The sequence below is a fragment of the Passer montanus genome, unplaced genomic scaffold (genome assembly GCF_014805655.1).
Source record: "Passer montanus isolate IOZ18808 unplaced genomic scaffold, ASM1480565v1 scaffold17, whole genome shotgun sequence".
NCBI classification, from domain to species: Eukaryota; Metazoa; Chordata; class Aves; order Passeriformes; family Passeridae; genus Passer; species Passer montanus.
The window spans coordinates 6,852,854-6,868,625 of NW_024364270.1; the positions used below are offsets into that span (position 1 = coordinate 6,852,854).

The 15,772-nt window shown below is 34.2% G+C and overlaps 1 protein-coding gene across 18 annotated transcripts in view; it reads right to left on the reverse strand.

Moving 5' to 3' along the window:
• Positions 1-15,772, reverse strand: part of PPFIA2 (PTPRF interacting protein alpha 2) — a 286,017-nt gene that overhangs the window by 75,818 nt on the left and 194,427 nt on the right. For all 18 annotated transcript variants that reach the window (XM_039703927.1, XM_039703924.1, XM_039703940.1 and 15 more), the window contains one exon: positions 770-886. In XM_039703927.1, coding sequence (XP_039559861.1) covers positions 770-886 — 117 coding nt within the window. The remainder of the gene's footprint in view (positions 1-769; positions 887-15,772) is intronic.

The following is a 15,772-nucleotide window of genomic DNA, read 5'->3' on the forward strand; positions in this document are numbered from 1 at the left end:
GATTTATGCCACTGTTCATCATATGGCATTACACAAAAATGCACAATTAGAGATCCAAGCAGCAGCTCTACTCATTTCAGCTGTCTGCCAAATGTTATGTTATGCTATCATTTTAATTTATTAATTCTGAAGCAAGAGAGGAAGATGCTCAATTTGGTTTTTATCAATGTGGAAATCCAAGGCTAAGGAGAAAACCTTTTTTATTAAATCAGTCTCTACATTTTGTTGTCTCCCTGCATTAAGCAGCAAATACTTGGCCTGAATTCTACATATCTATTTCCTACTGAAGGACTCCTAAGTAGCTTCTCTCTATACGAGCATGGACACAAATTGGAAGAATATCTATAGGCAGCACAGAGCAAAATTACTTTTTATAGTTTTTAGGTCTCTGTTATCCCCTTAGGGTCTCTTTTTTTTTCAGGAATGTTTGCATATACAGCCTTCCACATACACATGCCACTATACCTTGCTCTTCTGTATGTAACATAGAAAGGATCACTCAGCAGCATATAGTACTTGTAATGCATAATGCAAAAAATTCCAAGAAAGGTTAGTTATAAGTATGGATCTAACTCAATACCCTATCAAAGAGCAAGGACCTGCCCATTTGCATTTGTTTTCCATTTAAACAAGCTCATTTTTTTCATGTTGGTTTCAGTAGGCAGACAATACTCCAAACAGACACCCCATAAAATACATTACTAAAATCTAAAGCCTGATTATTTATCATACAGATTGTTAGATTTAATGACAACTAACATTTTTATACCTTTTCATGAACCTTTTGCCCTGGCTCCATTCCTTCAATATGCTCTGATTCAGCAGACCCTTCCCCAGCTGCCATTTTCCTTTGAATGTGTGCATTTTGTTCACGCAAAGCTACAATCTGCAAAAGAAAGAAAATAAGTGGTAAATATACATAAGAAACCAGAAAAATACCGAGAAGGCAATTAAAAAAATCTATTAACAATTCAATCCTATGTTGGGCATTTGTAGTATTTGCAAAGTTAGGTCATTATAGGCAGAGAGGTTTAAACCCAAACATACTAATGAAATCTTAAGGCCATTAAAGATGCAAAGGAACAAATGACATGATAGTCAACACTGTCTTGTCTCCTATCCTGCTTTTGTGGTAGGACAGTTTTTTTTTTTGGTTGAAAGATGAAACAGCAGTTAGCCATTGATTTTTTCAACACTGTGAGAACAAGACTTACTCTTTTATACCGAATTCAATGAATGCCAAACTTGTGCTACAGGAAAACAGTACCAAGAGGCTATGAATCAAACCCAGGTGGTGCAAAATAAAGTGCTAGTTTTCTGTCAGCCTCCCATCTGTTAGTAACAGCAACATATATTTTATGTGGTTTTCGTTGAGAAAAGCATATTTGCTAACACCCTCTACTATTCAATGACTGCTTTAGCACATACAGAAGTAGGTTTTATTGTATTTCAAATATTGGTTATTTATTGGTAATGCTACTAAAATTCCCATGAAGCTACTGGAAAGTGTTTTCTCTCTGCCTTTGTGGCTTACTCTCAGGCAATAAACAGCATAGAAAGATTTAGGTCCTAATTATTTTTTACATTGTAGACTACGATAAGCTGGAAGATCTGGCTAACATGAACAATAAATTTTGTTAAATTGCACAGTTAGATATGTCTGTATTGTTCTGCTTTTATGAGCACATAAAGTAAATGGTTTACCTGATGAATAACATTATGTATTAAACACAGCAGAACAATGTAGGATGCATTTTTGGAGAGCTGGTGTAAGTTTAAAAGCTTCTGTCACTATATTTTGTCTGCATAGGTCCTGAGTCAGAAACACTCTAAAAGACTATCCTGTCCTAGAATAAAAAACCATGGGGTAGGAGGGAGAATTTTAGGTAGTACTACCTGGTAACCAGGTGCAGCAGCCAAGATTTTGTGTAACATTTATTAAATCAAAATAAGTTAAATTTAGTTCTAATTGACATCAAGATAAGCTTACTTTGATGTGAATAATTTAATTTTAATTTGAAACCTTTTTTTCAAATGTGTTTAAGTTATATTTAAGTGCTTATTTTATAAAATAAGACCATTTTAATCACTCTGACCAACATCTGAGATGTAAGAACACCACTTTAAAAAATTCTTCCTTAATATAAATGTTGAAAATTGCTGTAATATGAGATTCTGATGAGCAGGCTAATTCACTGCTCACTAAAAATTTCAAGTTACAACCCCTGTAGAAATCATATATTCCCACTGATTTCAGTGCCAAGACCAAGACTTGAAGGCAACATTTAATCCAAGCAATTATAGGGAACTACAAGAGTGGGAATTAGAACTGTCTAAGACAATCTGTGTCTTTGGGGGTTGTACAAATACACTGAACTTTAAAACATTGCTTGTAAATAAGATAATTATGTCTGTATCAAATAACAGAAAAAGGACTGGTATAATCTCACTAGCATAGTCTTGCTTTTTACACAATCAGTAATTCAATATTTTGATGTGGTTTGTTTTCTGAATAGCTTCACTCACTTTTTTTTCTTTATGGTTCAAATAGTTTTCAAAACTACTGAAATTATGACTTCCACCAAACAAAATTAGCTGTCAATTAGTGCTAAAAGATACTTTAAGGTACATTAAGTGAGATTCTTCAACACACATATAAAATTTTGATTGATATAGAACAACTACATATAACATTAAAAATGCAAAATCATAGGATATATTAATTTACAGGCATCAATATAGAAGGCTTTTTCATATGATAATCTTTTGCTGATCCATTAAAAAGTAGCCATCGCTATGCCTTCATTTTGAATTATCACCTGTATCTACACAAATCCTTACAGCTCTTTAGCTGAATAAGAATACTCTTTAATCACTAGTGCAAAACATTGTCATTTTATCACATATTCTTGGCCTCTATGGGTCTTTAGGTACCACCCCTTTCCAAGTAAGTAAATAAATAAGAAAAAAATCAATTGTCCCTTTTAGATGACAGGCAAATAAAATAATGCAATATTGTGTATTATTATTTGGAGGAATTTTCTTGATTTTTTAATTCTTGGGAACAAACACTTTGCCAAAAATCTATCATTGTTAAACATTACAGTTTCAATGATTTTATTACTGTAATGAATGCAGAGCAAATATATACAGGAACAAAAAAGATTTTGAAGTCTGGCACATTGCAGAAATTTCAGCTCTTGGGTAGTCAGATAACAGATCTAAACTGTGAAGAACCACACAGCTAAATGGTTTTCATACTTGTTCTAGTCTTAATTTAATGAATATATTAAGGCAGAATTAGCGCTCCTAAGGAAGCATGGAAATTCTTCAGTTCTTACAAGTAAAGATAAATTTTTGCTTTTTAATTTGTTGAAGGAAAAGTTTTTAATTGTTATCATATTCCTTTTTATTACTTACTTTTTACTGATTTAACTCTCAATAATGTGCTATTTTTATTTGCAAATGTGCTCATTTAATCACTAAACCATTTGTGTAACTTTTTTCACAGGTTGCCAAAACATGGAAGAAGGGTTGATGATTTGGGTGAAGACACAGATGACTAAATGTTTCCTAGGAAGACTCCAAAACCTCTTAAATTCTAATGATCATTACAATAGCACACAGCAATAATAGCAGAGATCTAGGTAAGCAAATGATTTTTCAATGCAAATAAAATCTTGTAATATTATTTCTGAGAAATGCCTATTGTTCTACTGATGTTTTTATGTTTTTGACAACCAGCTAAAAATATCTAAGACAAAACATGTCCATAGACAGCTTTCCAACTACCTCCATACTATCTGACCTCTAACGTTAAATTCCTAATGGTTTCCATGCTATGTTCTTTGTTTTGGAAAGTAAAAGGTAGTATTCTTGAGGATGACACCATAGCTGCTGAAAACAAATCAAAATATGGCACCTCACACTCCCATGCCCTAAGACACTAATAGAAAATAAATGTGGATAAATATCTTTAATATATTTAGGATTGCTGTACCCAAAACTGGACAATCAACCTAAATAAACGCTGAAGTCCAAATTATACCTTCTAAAATATGATCAAATACATCACATTTTTGTCCTTATCAGCTTCTGCTTGTGGATCTCAAATGATTATATTCCATTTCTACAATCACAAACATTATTTTCCTATTTAGCACACTTGATCTGGACCACAGTAGTGCCTTTCAATGTGACTCCAAACAAGAGTAAAATTTCAAGACTCTCCCCAGTTGAGTTCTAAAGAAAGTCAACATTTGGGTCTCTGCTTTCTTTGCCAAGCTCATTCAGCAGAACTGAAAAGTTTTTTTTTTCTTGATTGAGAAAAATGAAGAAATCATTGTCAGTTTAAGAACCAAATGAAGAGTATTAGTTTTCTAGTTGGATCTTTCTAACTTTTGTAGCTTAAGTCCATGAAAACAACCCCTAATCTAAACATATTCCTTCAGCTTCTTCTCTTCTCACAGGCATATTGATCTTCAACGTTCTTCTTGCTTTTGCATGTTAGTTTTATGACTCACAAGGCACATCAAAACCTTAAAGAATTTCCATCAATTTTCTTTCTATCTTCCAGGTGTCAAAGGTACTTCAGAACAAATGGCACAGTTTCAAAACCCCTACTCTGTCATAATAATACTGAGCATAACCTTACACAACTTCTGCTTTTCTGTCTCAACTAATAAATAATTTCAATGTTCCTAAAACCCAGGTTTTTGATTTTAAAATGTTGGTAAATACCTCCACTATACTACCCATATAAATTCCCTCTAAATTAGCAGAATTTGTGTCCATTATCTACAGACACCATTGAATCATGCTTTTTTAAATGAAGTTAGGATTCAGCAATTCAGACTCATAACTTGAACTGGTCTCCATTTCCATAAATGGCCAAATCTATGTATTATGCCTATACACTTAATAGCCTGAATCCAGGTGTTATGGGAATAATGATTTCAAATATTAACATAGAGCATAGAACAGAAGATGAACACATAAGCCAGTACTGATCTGAAGAAGCCTCTCATCAGACCAAAATGAAGCAGGAAAAGCACTACCCTACATGTTTATTTTGGGTGTATTGCAAATTAATTAATTTAAAATTATTTGAGAGTTGTGAGATCAGAATCCATTTCTAAACACACAAAGTACTAAATGACAAGGTGCCTCTGCTGCTGAAACTTGTTCGAGTGGCCGTTTTTTACCTCATTACAGTTTCAGTCTTAAGTCAATTAAGTTTTCTAGGAATACTTAATGTACTTTCCTGTATAGAAAAACAGGATGCCCTTAAACTGAAGGAGGGCAGGTTTAGCTCAGATCTTAGGAAGAAATTCTTTACTTCTTATAAGGCTCTGGTGCCTCATCACTTTATGAACAGGTTGCCCAGAGAGACTGTGGACTCTCCATCCCTGGAGGTGCTCAAGGCCAGGTTGGAATAGGCTCTGAGTGACCTGGTGCAGTAGAAGGCATTCCTGCCTGTTCAGGGGAGTTGGAACCACACTATTTTTAAGTTCCCTTCCAACTCAAACCTTTCTATGGTTCTGAGATTCTATAAAAGCAATGAAACAATTTTAAGCCTTTGAAAAGCCATTTTCCATAAACTTTTCCTACCTTAAACCACTGAATTTGCTTATGTCATCTTCCGACATTGAAACAAATCTCAGTATGGTTCAGTATCACGGTCAAATGAACTGCACAGGACTATTAGATATATACACAGCATTTCAGAGAGAGAACACGAGATGCTCCTCAGGGTATCATAAATAGCACATTCTGATTTCATGAACAAAACCTTTAGATCCACACAAAGTCTTTTGAAACAGTAGATAAAAAGGAATCTCCATAAAGACTTTAGTTTTGAAATGCTTTAGTTTTTCCATTCAGCAATTGCAGGTTCTGAGCTTTACAACCAGGTATGTTTAAAAGGGGAAATATAGAATTTGGGGTCTATTTTCACAACAGGTAGGAGTCAATATACCTATGGAATATAAAGCATTGTAATCAACATTAGCCATACTTCAAGGGAACAACATTTTTAAAAAAACTATTTCCAGACTGAAAAGAATAAGTTTGGGAGGCAGGGAATGAAATCATCAGCCCTAACATTGCACTTTGGGCTCACTTTGTGGGAAGAAAAAAACAAATTTTTTTTTTTAAACTTACCATTTTGTTTTCACCCCCATTCAATGTAAAAAGAATCAGTCAAATTTTTCAAGTAGGGCTTTTTTAGCACAAATTTCACTTTTAAACTGACAACCTCTCAGCAAGGTTTATTTTCTATTTGCCTGGAATTTCAGTGCATTTTATTGCTAGTAAAGGGTGAGCTTTCCAGAAACTTTACACAATTGAGTCCTGACATATCAAGAAAAACACTACTTTATTAAAAAAAACCAACTGTGCGAGTTATGAGTAATACATATTTTCAACATATGTACATAATTAATTCTCCCTTTTTGAGATTTCTGACCTTTTATTAATATTGCTGTTTAGCTTTCATTGTTATGGAGAAATACTAATTATGGTGAAATCATCCTCATGAGGGGGCCTTTGAGATCAGACGATAGTAGAAAGTCAGACAGTAACGGAAACAAATCACAAACAAATGTTTGTGGGTAGGTAGCACACCGAGCTCCAGCCCTCAGTTACACATCTTTTACAGTTTAAGTCTTTACCTCCTATGCTTCAAATTCTGTTAAAGACAGTTAAGACCTATTGCTTCTGCAGATTCTGGCATGCCTTGATTATTTTATTCTTACAGTCTTGACGTTGGCCCTGCTCTCTGCAATCCTGCTTGGTGGACAGCACTTTCAGACCCTGCTTTCACGCTGCTGAAGCGCACATAATGAATGACAACACACAAAAATGACTGAAAATGCTCTGAGTCTGCAGCATATTGCTGATTTTAAATGGAAAACATGGAAATACTAATGCCATGGTGCTTTACTGTTGATGGTCTGTGCCTGTGATGACTATTGACATGGTCCCCGCTATCAGTGTGCCATCGACAGGCCCTGGAGGTCCCCTTGGTGACAGGGGTGCTGTGGTGCAGGGGCACTGTCCAGCTGTGGCACTCAGCTGGCTGCAGCAGGACACTGACTGACCCAGGACCTCCTGCCACCTGTCACTGAGCCCCCACTGTGTCTGCACTCGAAACGACTGCATCAGCAGGTATTTGTGTACTTTGAAAGTAGTAATACACTAACATTTGAGGCTGGTAATAAGGTAGTAGGGTTTATTAGTCTCCTTTGCTTCATTAAGAGTTCTGGACCAAATTGTTACTGTGTAAATACCTGTCTTGTGCTATTACACGTACAGCATTTATTTCTGTAGCAGTGCTTGGAAAACAGAACAGGAGCAATTTAAAGCGATGGTGCAGGTGCTATTGTGAGGAAGAGTACCTGTCAAGATTTTTCACAGATTACCAAGTGCATTTCAGCATGTTTTCTACAGAAGCCCTTATCAAAGTAAACAAAAATGTACTACTTTTAATTTGTCACAAAATTTGTATGAAATAAAACACAGTGAAAGAACTGTCTTTTACAGAGACTAGCACAATAGGAAAACAGTAGCAAATAGCAATTACATGGTTGAATTATATTGTGTATTTGACACCTGCTGACAATTTCTTTTGCTTTCCTTTTTTTTTTCTCCTTACCAAGCTGAACAAAATAGTAGCAAAATCATCATTCTTTCATTATTACTCTAACAACGACTAGTATTCAAAACCTCCAGTGTTCATTGGTAGGGTCTGATTTCCAGCTTGTCAGAGCTGAGGATGGATTTGGCAGAGGCATTATAATGTTCATTCTTTTCAAAGATACACAAGTTATTGAAACATGTATATGTAGTGTGCATGTATATATTTAATATTTATGTTAATATATACACAGATATTTGTACCTCTAGGACTTTATGTAGTTGCTCTTAGTACATAAAGCATTTAATTGAAAAGTACTCCTGTTTAATATATATAATTCAGTTTGAAAAATACTGCTCAGTTTGAAAAAGAGTGTTTAGCTATTTGCACTGCAAATCTGTTTTCCTCTTTTGGTGACACCAGTATATGTCCCTATGAGTAAAAACAGTCTTCCCCAAATGAAATGTTGTATTCTTTGTCTGCATGTTGTCACCTAGAGATTTGAGATTGTTTAGGTTTATTTTGACTGGACATGTCTGTTATGAAAACCACTATTCTCTATGTATATCCAGTTTATCACATTTTCCTATACAGTGTATCTGTATTAAAATCACCATCTCTGCTACTGATTGTAGAAAACATGAAAATATACAACAGATAGATAGGATATGAGAAATATCCAGAAAGGAAATTAACTTTATCCTAGAACTACAATTAAACAATATCAAAGCCATGATCTGCATGTACAAACTGAAGAAATTCCAACTTAAGTTTCATTCCCACACTGTTGAAATTGAATCTCAGTAGAGTGAGTAACAGTCTGTATTTCAAGTATTACAACAAATGTACCCATTTAATTTTAGTCAGGATCTCAATACTTTTCAATAACATTCTTACTGGTAGAATTCTTTTCCCCCCACGTTTCTCCAGTGAAGATCAAGGATATGGGCTTCACAGATACAAATTTTATCTATTTTTTAATTATAAAGGACATTCCTAGTATGTGGAACTTCTAAAAAATGTTTTTATGCTAGGACTATTGCAGAATGTAATCTAATATGACAGCATTTTCTAATATAGGGGAATGATACATATGATTTCTTTTTTTTTCCTTCTTTTTGTATCTAACCACATATCCTACATGTTTAAAGGTGTTCAAACCACACTCTCCAGGTGCCAAATTAAGTAAGCAGGTTAGTTTTCTATAGATTGAACAAAGTCAAATCTTCTACAGCTTCTCTTATAATAATTTCACCTCTACACTGATGGACCTCATTAGTATTAATGAAGATTATTTATTATTTACTAATGTTGACATTTTCTAATCAAACCCAGAATATTTTTTACATTTCATTTTTGAATTCCAAGTAAAATTATGTCTATATTTATTTCTTTTACAGGCATATGTTGGCTCGTTGTTTGTAAGTCTTTCTAGTTAATGAAATTATGAATTTGCAGAATACTCTTAGAGCTGCATGCGCACTGAAGGGTTGAGATGACCTAATAGGAAACACAAATGATACATTTTCTGGTTCATATGTTAATGGGAATATTGATTAACAAATATGAACCTAGTGAAGCTTAAAGTTGATTTTATTTATTGACCCATGTCATCAATTTAAATATTTTACAAAAAAATCAGCATGTAAGGCTTATCCATACATTAAAAATTTTTACGGAGAGTAATAAGCATAAAAGATACTATGATCTTGCTATACTGTTTAAAATCTGGTTTGAGACTTAGTCGATGATCTCAAAAAATCATCAACATTAAATAAATTTACAGAAAATTGAATAATCATTCCAAAGAAGCACACCTAACAAATGTTAAAATACTACATTCCAGCAGATTAAAAACGAAGGATGATGGGTGTTTTGCATTTTCATCAAGATGGTCTGCAAAAAGATAATTAACAGTAATCTAACATGTTAAATGTTAGATGTTAAAATACTACATTATTCCAGCAGATTAAAAACGAAGGATGATGGGTGTTTTGCATTTTCATCAAGATGGTCTGCAAAAAGATAATTAACAGTAAAGAATCATTTTTTTCTTGCAGTCCCATATTGCAAGTCCAATTCTTGCAGTGACACTATCTTCATCTGCTCGAACGTCTCATTTGACAAATGTCAAATGACAAATGTTAAATGTCCCCAAAGCTGACATAGACAGACAGATAACCAGCTGTGTTCTGAAACCTGAACTCAAACCTCCAATGCAGGACAAAATAGCATCTATCTCAAAGTTTATGATTCCCAAAATAACAGATCAAAGAGAAATTATATATTCTTTCTGATGTCCCCTGAAAAGCACTCTGTGAATACTGTGGGTAAATTAAACATTAGACATTAAAATTTTCATGGATATACTTTGAACACATAATAGTGACCCCCACAATGCATGTCAGCTAAGCACACCTTTACCCATTCACTATGTTCTTTACTTTAGGAATTTGATATGTTGAAAATAATAAATTTGCTAAAGAGACCTTGTGAAATCAGGTCTGGTGAAAGTTGCATTCCATTGATTTGTTAAGATCCCTAAACAGATTGCCAAACAGATGACATAAATCCAGACTTAAATTATCCTGGTGTCTAATCTCATGCTGGCTAAGAACGATCCTAAACTAACCATATACAAGTAACCTTCCAATTTCATTAATCTCCTGGAGTTTTCAGGTGTGTTGGCAAATGATTGTGAAATATGCTCAACCACACATCTGACTTGTGTGATCCCTGTGTTCTCTCAGCTTGTATTTCTTTGGCTGCCATGCCATTTCCTCCTTCTCCCTTTTTTCTGCTTTGGGTGAGGAATGTGTGATAAATTAGAAATCCACAAAATCTGTGCTGCAAACTCAGAGCTTTTCTATTTTGTAATTCCCTAGAATAAAGTAGAGGGGATCTATTTATCAATCTCTGAGGCATCTTCTTCAGCTTCACAGAGCTTTGTCATATATTGATATACTTGTTTGGTGTTGTGCAGAAATGTCAGGCATGCTCTGTGATCCCTCTTTACTGATTAATATAAAACACTGTACAGACCCCCAAAATAACTCAAATAACTCAGCCTCATGAGATACAGAAAACTGTCCATAAGTGCAGATTTATTGCAGAGTGGTTGTGTTATCTGATGATGAATACCGTGTCCTATGGTTATTTAACTGCAGGCCCTCATGAAGAGCACAGTCACCTCCTTCTTGCCTGCAGCCCCAGCCTCTCCTCCATTAGGAAACCAGGCTTGGAGCTGGGCTGAGGGGACATGTAGCCAGTATTTAACTCCCAAGCATGGTGACAGCACAGTGAGTGGGAAAGGATTCAGACAGCGTACTGGGATTTGTGCAGGATCTCAGAACAGTGACTGTGTGACAGAATGTGCACCTGAACAGATGCCACTACAGCCATAAGCTGTCAAAAATCAAGTTATGCAATTTAGCCAAGTCCATCTATCAATTCTTATGAACCCATTAACTATTGGATTGCATCCTATTTTTTCCGCTGTCGAAACAACTAACCAGTCATCCCAGCCAAACTAATCTCTATGCTTTTAGGAGCAAGAATATTTGAAGAGTATCAGATGAGCTTGAGTCCTATGAGACACTTTACAGAGCTCCTGTGGTAGTAAAAAGGGTAATAGTTGCTTGCCACATCTATGGCACAGGTCAGTGTGTACCTGAGCTTTACAGCAATGCAGTCCAGTCAACAGCTGTATGAGCCATGGACACCATGAGACAAATTTATACTGCTAAGTGCTATGGAGCAGGAGCCATGTTTCAGTATTTTTTTCCCCCAAAATGGCATCCTGCCCCTTTACTGGAGCTCTGTTGGGAGCACTTTAATGCAGTAATAATCATAGTAAAAATACAAGCACTTCAATATGGATGATGGAATATATTGCTACTAAAGAAACAATTACGTATTTATATTGCTGCAGCAATCTAACTTGCAATTAAGATTCAGCCACAGTTTTTAGTGCATAGAAAAATACAATCTCCTCAAGGGCAAAAGTCTAAAGACTTAGGCCACAAGTATTAAAAAAATGAGAATATAAAATTTAAACAGAAGAATAGTATGAGTATTTGTTTTAGAATTTGTAGCTAGATTTTTTATTTTTACATTACAATAGTAGCACTTAATTTGTTTTCACAATGAGCGATCTACAAAACAAATGCTTTTAAAACACAGACACATGAAAGAATATACTAGAATAGTTTTATGCTCATTTTGATAAAGATGCTAATTTTATAGAAAATTTGTGCTTCAAGGTCTAAAGGAAATGGGGAATTTTTAATCTCCAATCATCATTTATTCAGTAAAACAAGGCATTAAATCACCTAAGTTTCTAATCATAGGGGACCAAGGTTTCATTAAATCAAATATTTCTGTCAGACATAAAAATGAAGTAGATTTGAAGAGATTTGCAAAAAGTATTTCAAACATTGATCTCACTGCTCTTTTAATGTATATTTAAACAATTGCTTCATAGCTGCACAGCAGGTTTTGGGAGAAGAGTAAAGAATGGTGCAAGTCACAGTTTGACATTGCTTTTTTACCTTTTGCCATGCTCCCTTGAGCATTATTTTACTAAATGTAAATTTAGCATTATTTTACTAAATGTAAATTTTTAATTTTCTTTAATGCAAATAACAGCTCACAATTGTTTAAGAGGAAAGTATGCATGCTCTAATTGATACACAGGAATGTGTCACAGCAAAAAACTGAGAGGCTGCAAATAATCTCAGGGTATTTATAAAATAAGCAGAAAAAACCTCCACCCTTCAATGTTAAATCTGTGACACTGGGATTTACTCTAGTCACAAATCTTTACATAAAAATATCTTACAAAGAATTTTACAAGTAAATAAAATGAAGAAGAACTAATTGGCCATGACACAAAGTTCTGCGAAAAAAACCCAAAATTACAGTGGAGATCCTTAGTAGGCAGAATTTTTCATCTCAGTGCAAGGGTCTGAATTATTCTTAACAGCAGTAAAACTGAAGCTGAATACATTCATACTTGGGATCTTAGAATATTTAGAAAATAGAACCAGAAAAAACAATTGTCTTTATGACATCAGTTCTGCAAAAAAAACCCCAAAATTGCAGTGGAGATCCTTAGTAGGCAGAATTTTTCATCTCAGTGCAAGGGTCTGAATTATTCTTAACAGCAGTAAAACTGAAGCTGAATACATTCATACTTGGGATCTTAGAATATTTAGAAAATAGAACCAGAAAAAACAATTGTCTTTATGACATCACATTCTAAAGAATATAAAATATATAGAAAGAAATATATATGAGCTAGCAAACATTGAATATAAACATTTTATTAAAACTGTTAATCACACTGTCTTTGAGAAGGAATAAAAACCTTCAGTCTTCATCTACATATTTCCTTAAGTGCTCCAGGAACATGTGAGCACAGACCACAAATCCTTTCTTAAAAACTGGTCTCTTCTAAAGAACACAGATGAGACATTCAACTTAGACAAAATAACAGTGCAAAGTGAGAACATGACATTGCTTGGTACATGACATGGTATTTTGGGATTTGTTAAAGGTGGCCACATGCTAAAGGGAGAGGAAAGAGAACACAGCATTTTAGGATGGCTTTTGAAAACACTAAGACATTTGGGCAGCAACACATTTCTGCTCTGCAAAGCCATTTCAGTGAAGAAGACCAAAGCTGGTGAATGTATTTAATATACAACTTCTGCAGTACACACACTACACTGTGGTAAACACATAAATAGGCTTACTTCACTAAGGTTTTTGTATAAAAATACTAATATCTTCAAAATCATTATCTGCTGTCACAGTAGAAAACATATGTCCTTATAGTAGCCAAAATCTGAAAATTTTTCTCTGTGGTAGCAGTTTAAGGAAGCTGTACTAAGAAACCACTCTTGCAAATGCAGTAGTGAGCTTCACCTCAAATATCTCAACAGAAATTATTGTTCAGTTGCGATCTGGAAAATGCATTGAATTTTAGACCTATTCTGCTCTGTATTTTAGTGAAAAATTAAATTAGTGAAAAAAGATTATGGCAATGCAAAATCAATCCTGCTGCTCTCAATATTCACAAAGGATTGTGGTGCTTTCATTTTTCCTCTGAGAACTCAGATTAGAATTAATTGAGGACATAAAATGAAATAATTATGACAACTTATCTGACTATTTCTTGTGCTTAGTTCTTTTTCAATTTGTAAAAAAATTAGGCAATGAAGACTGTAGTGCTATTGTATTAATTTTCAACCTCTTCAATTGCCATGCTACACATACTAATTGAAACATGTAGAGGAATAAATTAATGCTGTAAGCATGTAATATAAGAAATAATCACAAAAAAAAAAAAAAATCATCATTTTGCATCATTGCCACATTTAAAACTTAAGGGCAACAATAAGTTTTTGCAGAGGTAACATTTAATTAGATGGCTAAGGTTAAAGGCAGCTTCAAAAGCAATTATACATAGCATTTAAAACTCCATTTCAAATCAAGATATTTTTAATTATGTGCAACATTGCAGAAAAGATATATTTTGCTAAATTACATAGACATTTAAAGTTCAGACCACAAAGAATATCTCTTCAGAGTCAGACCTCTGCAGATCTATAGCTTATAAGGAAATTTTAAAAAAATTTAACAAGTAGAAGAGAGTTCAAAAAGCAATACTTGCAGCTGCACCATTCTGAAAAAAACATGGTGAAAGAAGGTACTATAGAGGAAGGGTGTTTCAGATTCTTGGCAAAAAAAGTATGCCTCAAGTCACCAGAAACAGATATAAGTCATCTGCCTGCCCCTCACAAGTAAAAAAAAGTCCGTGAATTCCACCCAATTTCATCCAAAGTTTTGATAGCAATAATTTCTAAATTCTGGATTGATGTAATTTTGTGTAAATCATATGTTCAAGAAATGCACATCTATTTTTTCCAAGTAAACTATTCCTTTTACAACACTTTTTCTCCAAAAATCACTTTAAACTGTATTTACACAGAAAGCCTAAGGCCACCAAGAAACCCCTGTAAAAAATGCCTTAACCTAACTGGAAATGAAAAATCTAGGCATGAAAATATGATTTTATATGTAACCATGCACATTTAGCCACATTTAGCTAGGACTTCATTTTAACTAGTACAGAATATTGCAGTAGTGGTACCATAGTCATGTCTGCAGCATCCCTCATGGTCAGAGCCAAAACTGTCCTCAGCTGTAACAATTCTACTGCATTTTTTGCTGTGTTCTTGATTTGCCCTGAACAGCAGAGGATTGGCAATTAACATGGTATTTGGAAGTTCTTTCCTGAATATGTGGATACATTTTCTGCTGTCTCTGGTATGAAACATAAGGAATCAGAAATTTCAAACCATCCTCTCTTTTCAGTGATGTAAATAATTTACGAATGCTTTCATAAATGCTGTAAAATTAGCATTAGGGTATCCTAATGAAGAGACTAACTCATTGTGAGGAGGAAACCCACTGCCTAAACAGGAGAATGTATGCAGTTACATGAAGCAGTGAGCTATGATCCAAAACACCTGCGAGACCTCTGAGAGCTCCAGGAGTGAAATTTAGCCTCAAAATCAAGCAAACTTTTGCAGAGGCAAATGTAACAATGATGCTTTAAAATGAAGCCTGAGTGTTTTAAAATATAATCTATGTGTCAGTTGACAGAGGCAATATAATGTTTTTTGGCAATTGGAAATAGCATTGGAAATTGGAACAAATGCTGAGGAAAAGCATATGGTAGTACAGTGATATATACAGTCAAATCAGTAGTTTCTGCAATTTAATATTCTGCAGTCCCAATGTTTTCTGGGTTCCTAAAGTTCCATTTATTCCTTTGAGGTAATAAATGTAAGTAAAACTGTATTTCTCATGCCACATTTCTACTAATGAGGAGAGATGGAAAAGTCAGCATATTAACTGGTAACAAAATAGGGTTTTGGAATGCCACTTTTCATATGATTCTTATTAACATAGAAAGATGTTGCAAGGGATGGATAATTGTTTAAAACTAACAGAAGAAAATTTATGGGCAAATTAAGCACAGCCATCAAAAAAAAAAAAATCCAGTATTGTATTAACTATGTATAATGCTTGATTTTACAAAAAAAGCCTTGGAAAAAAGCTTTAAAG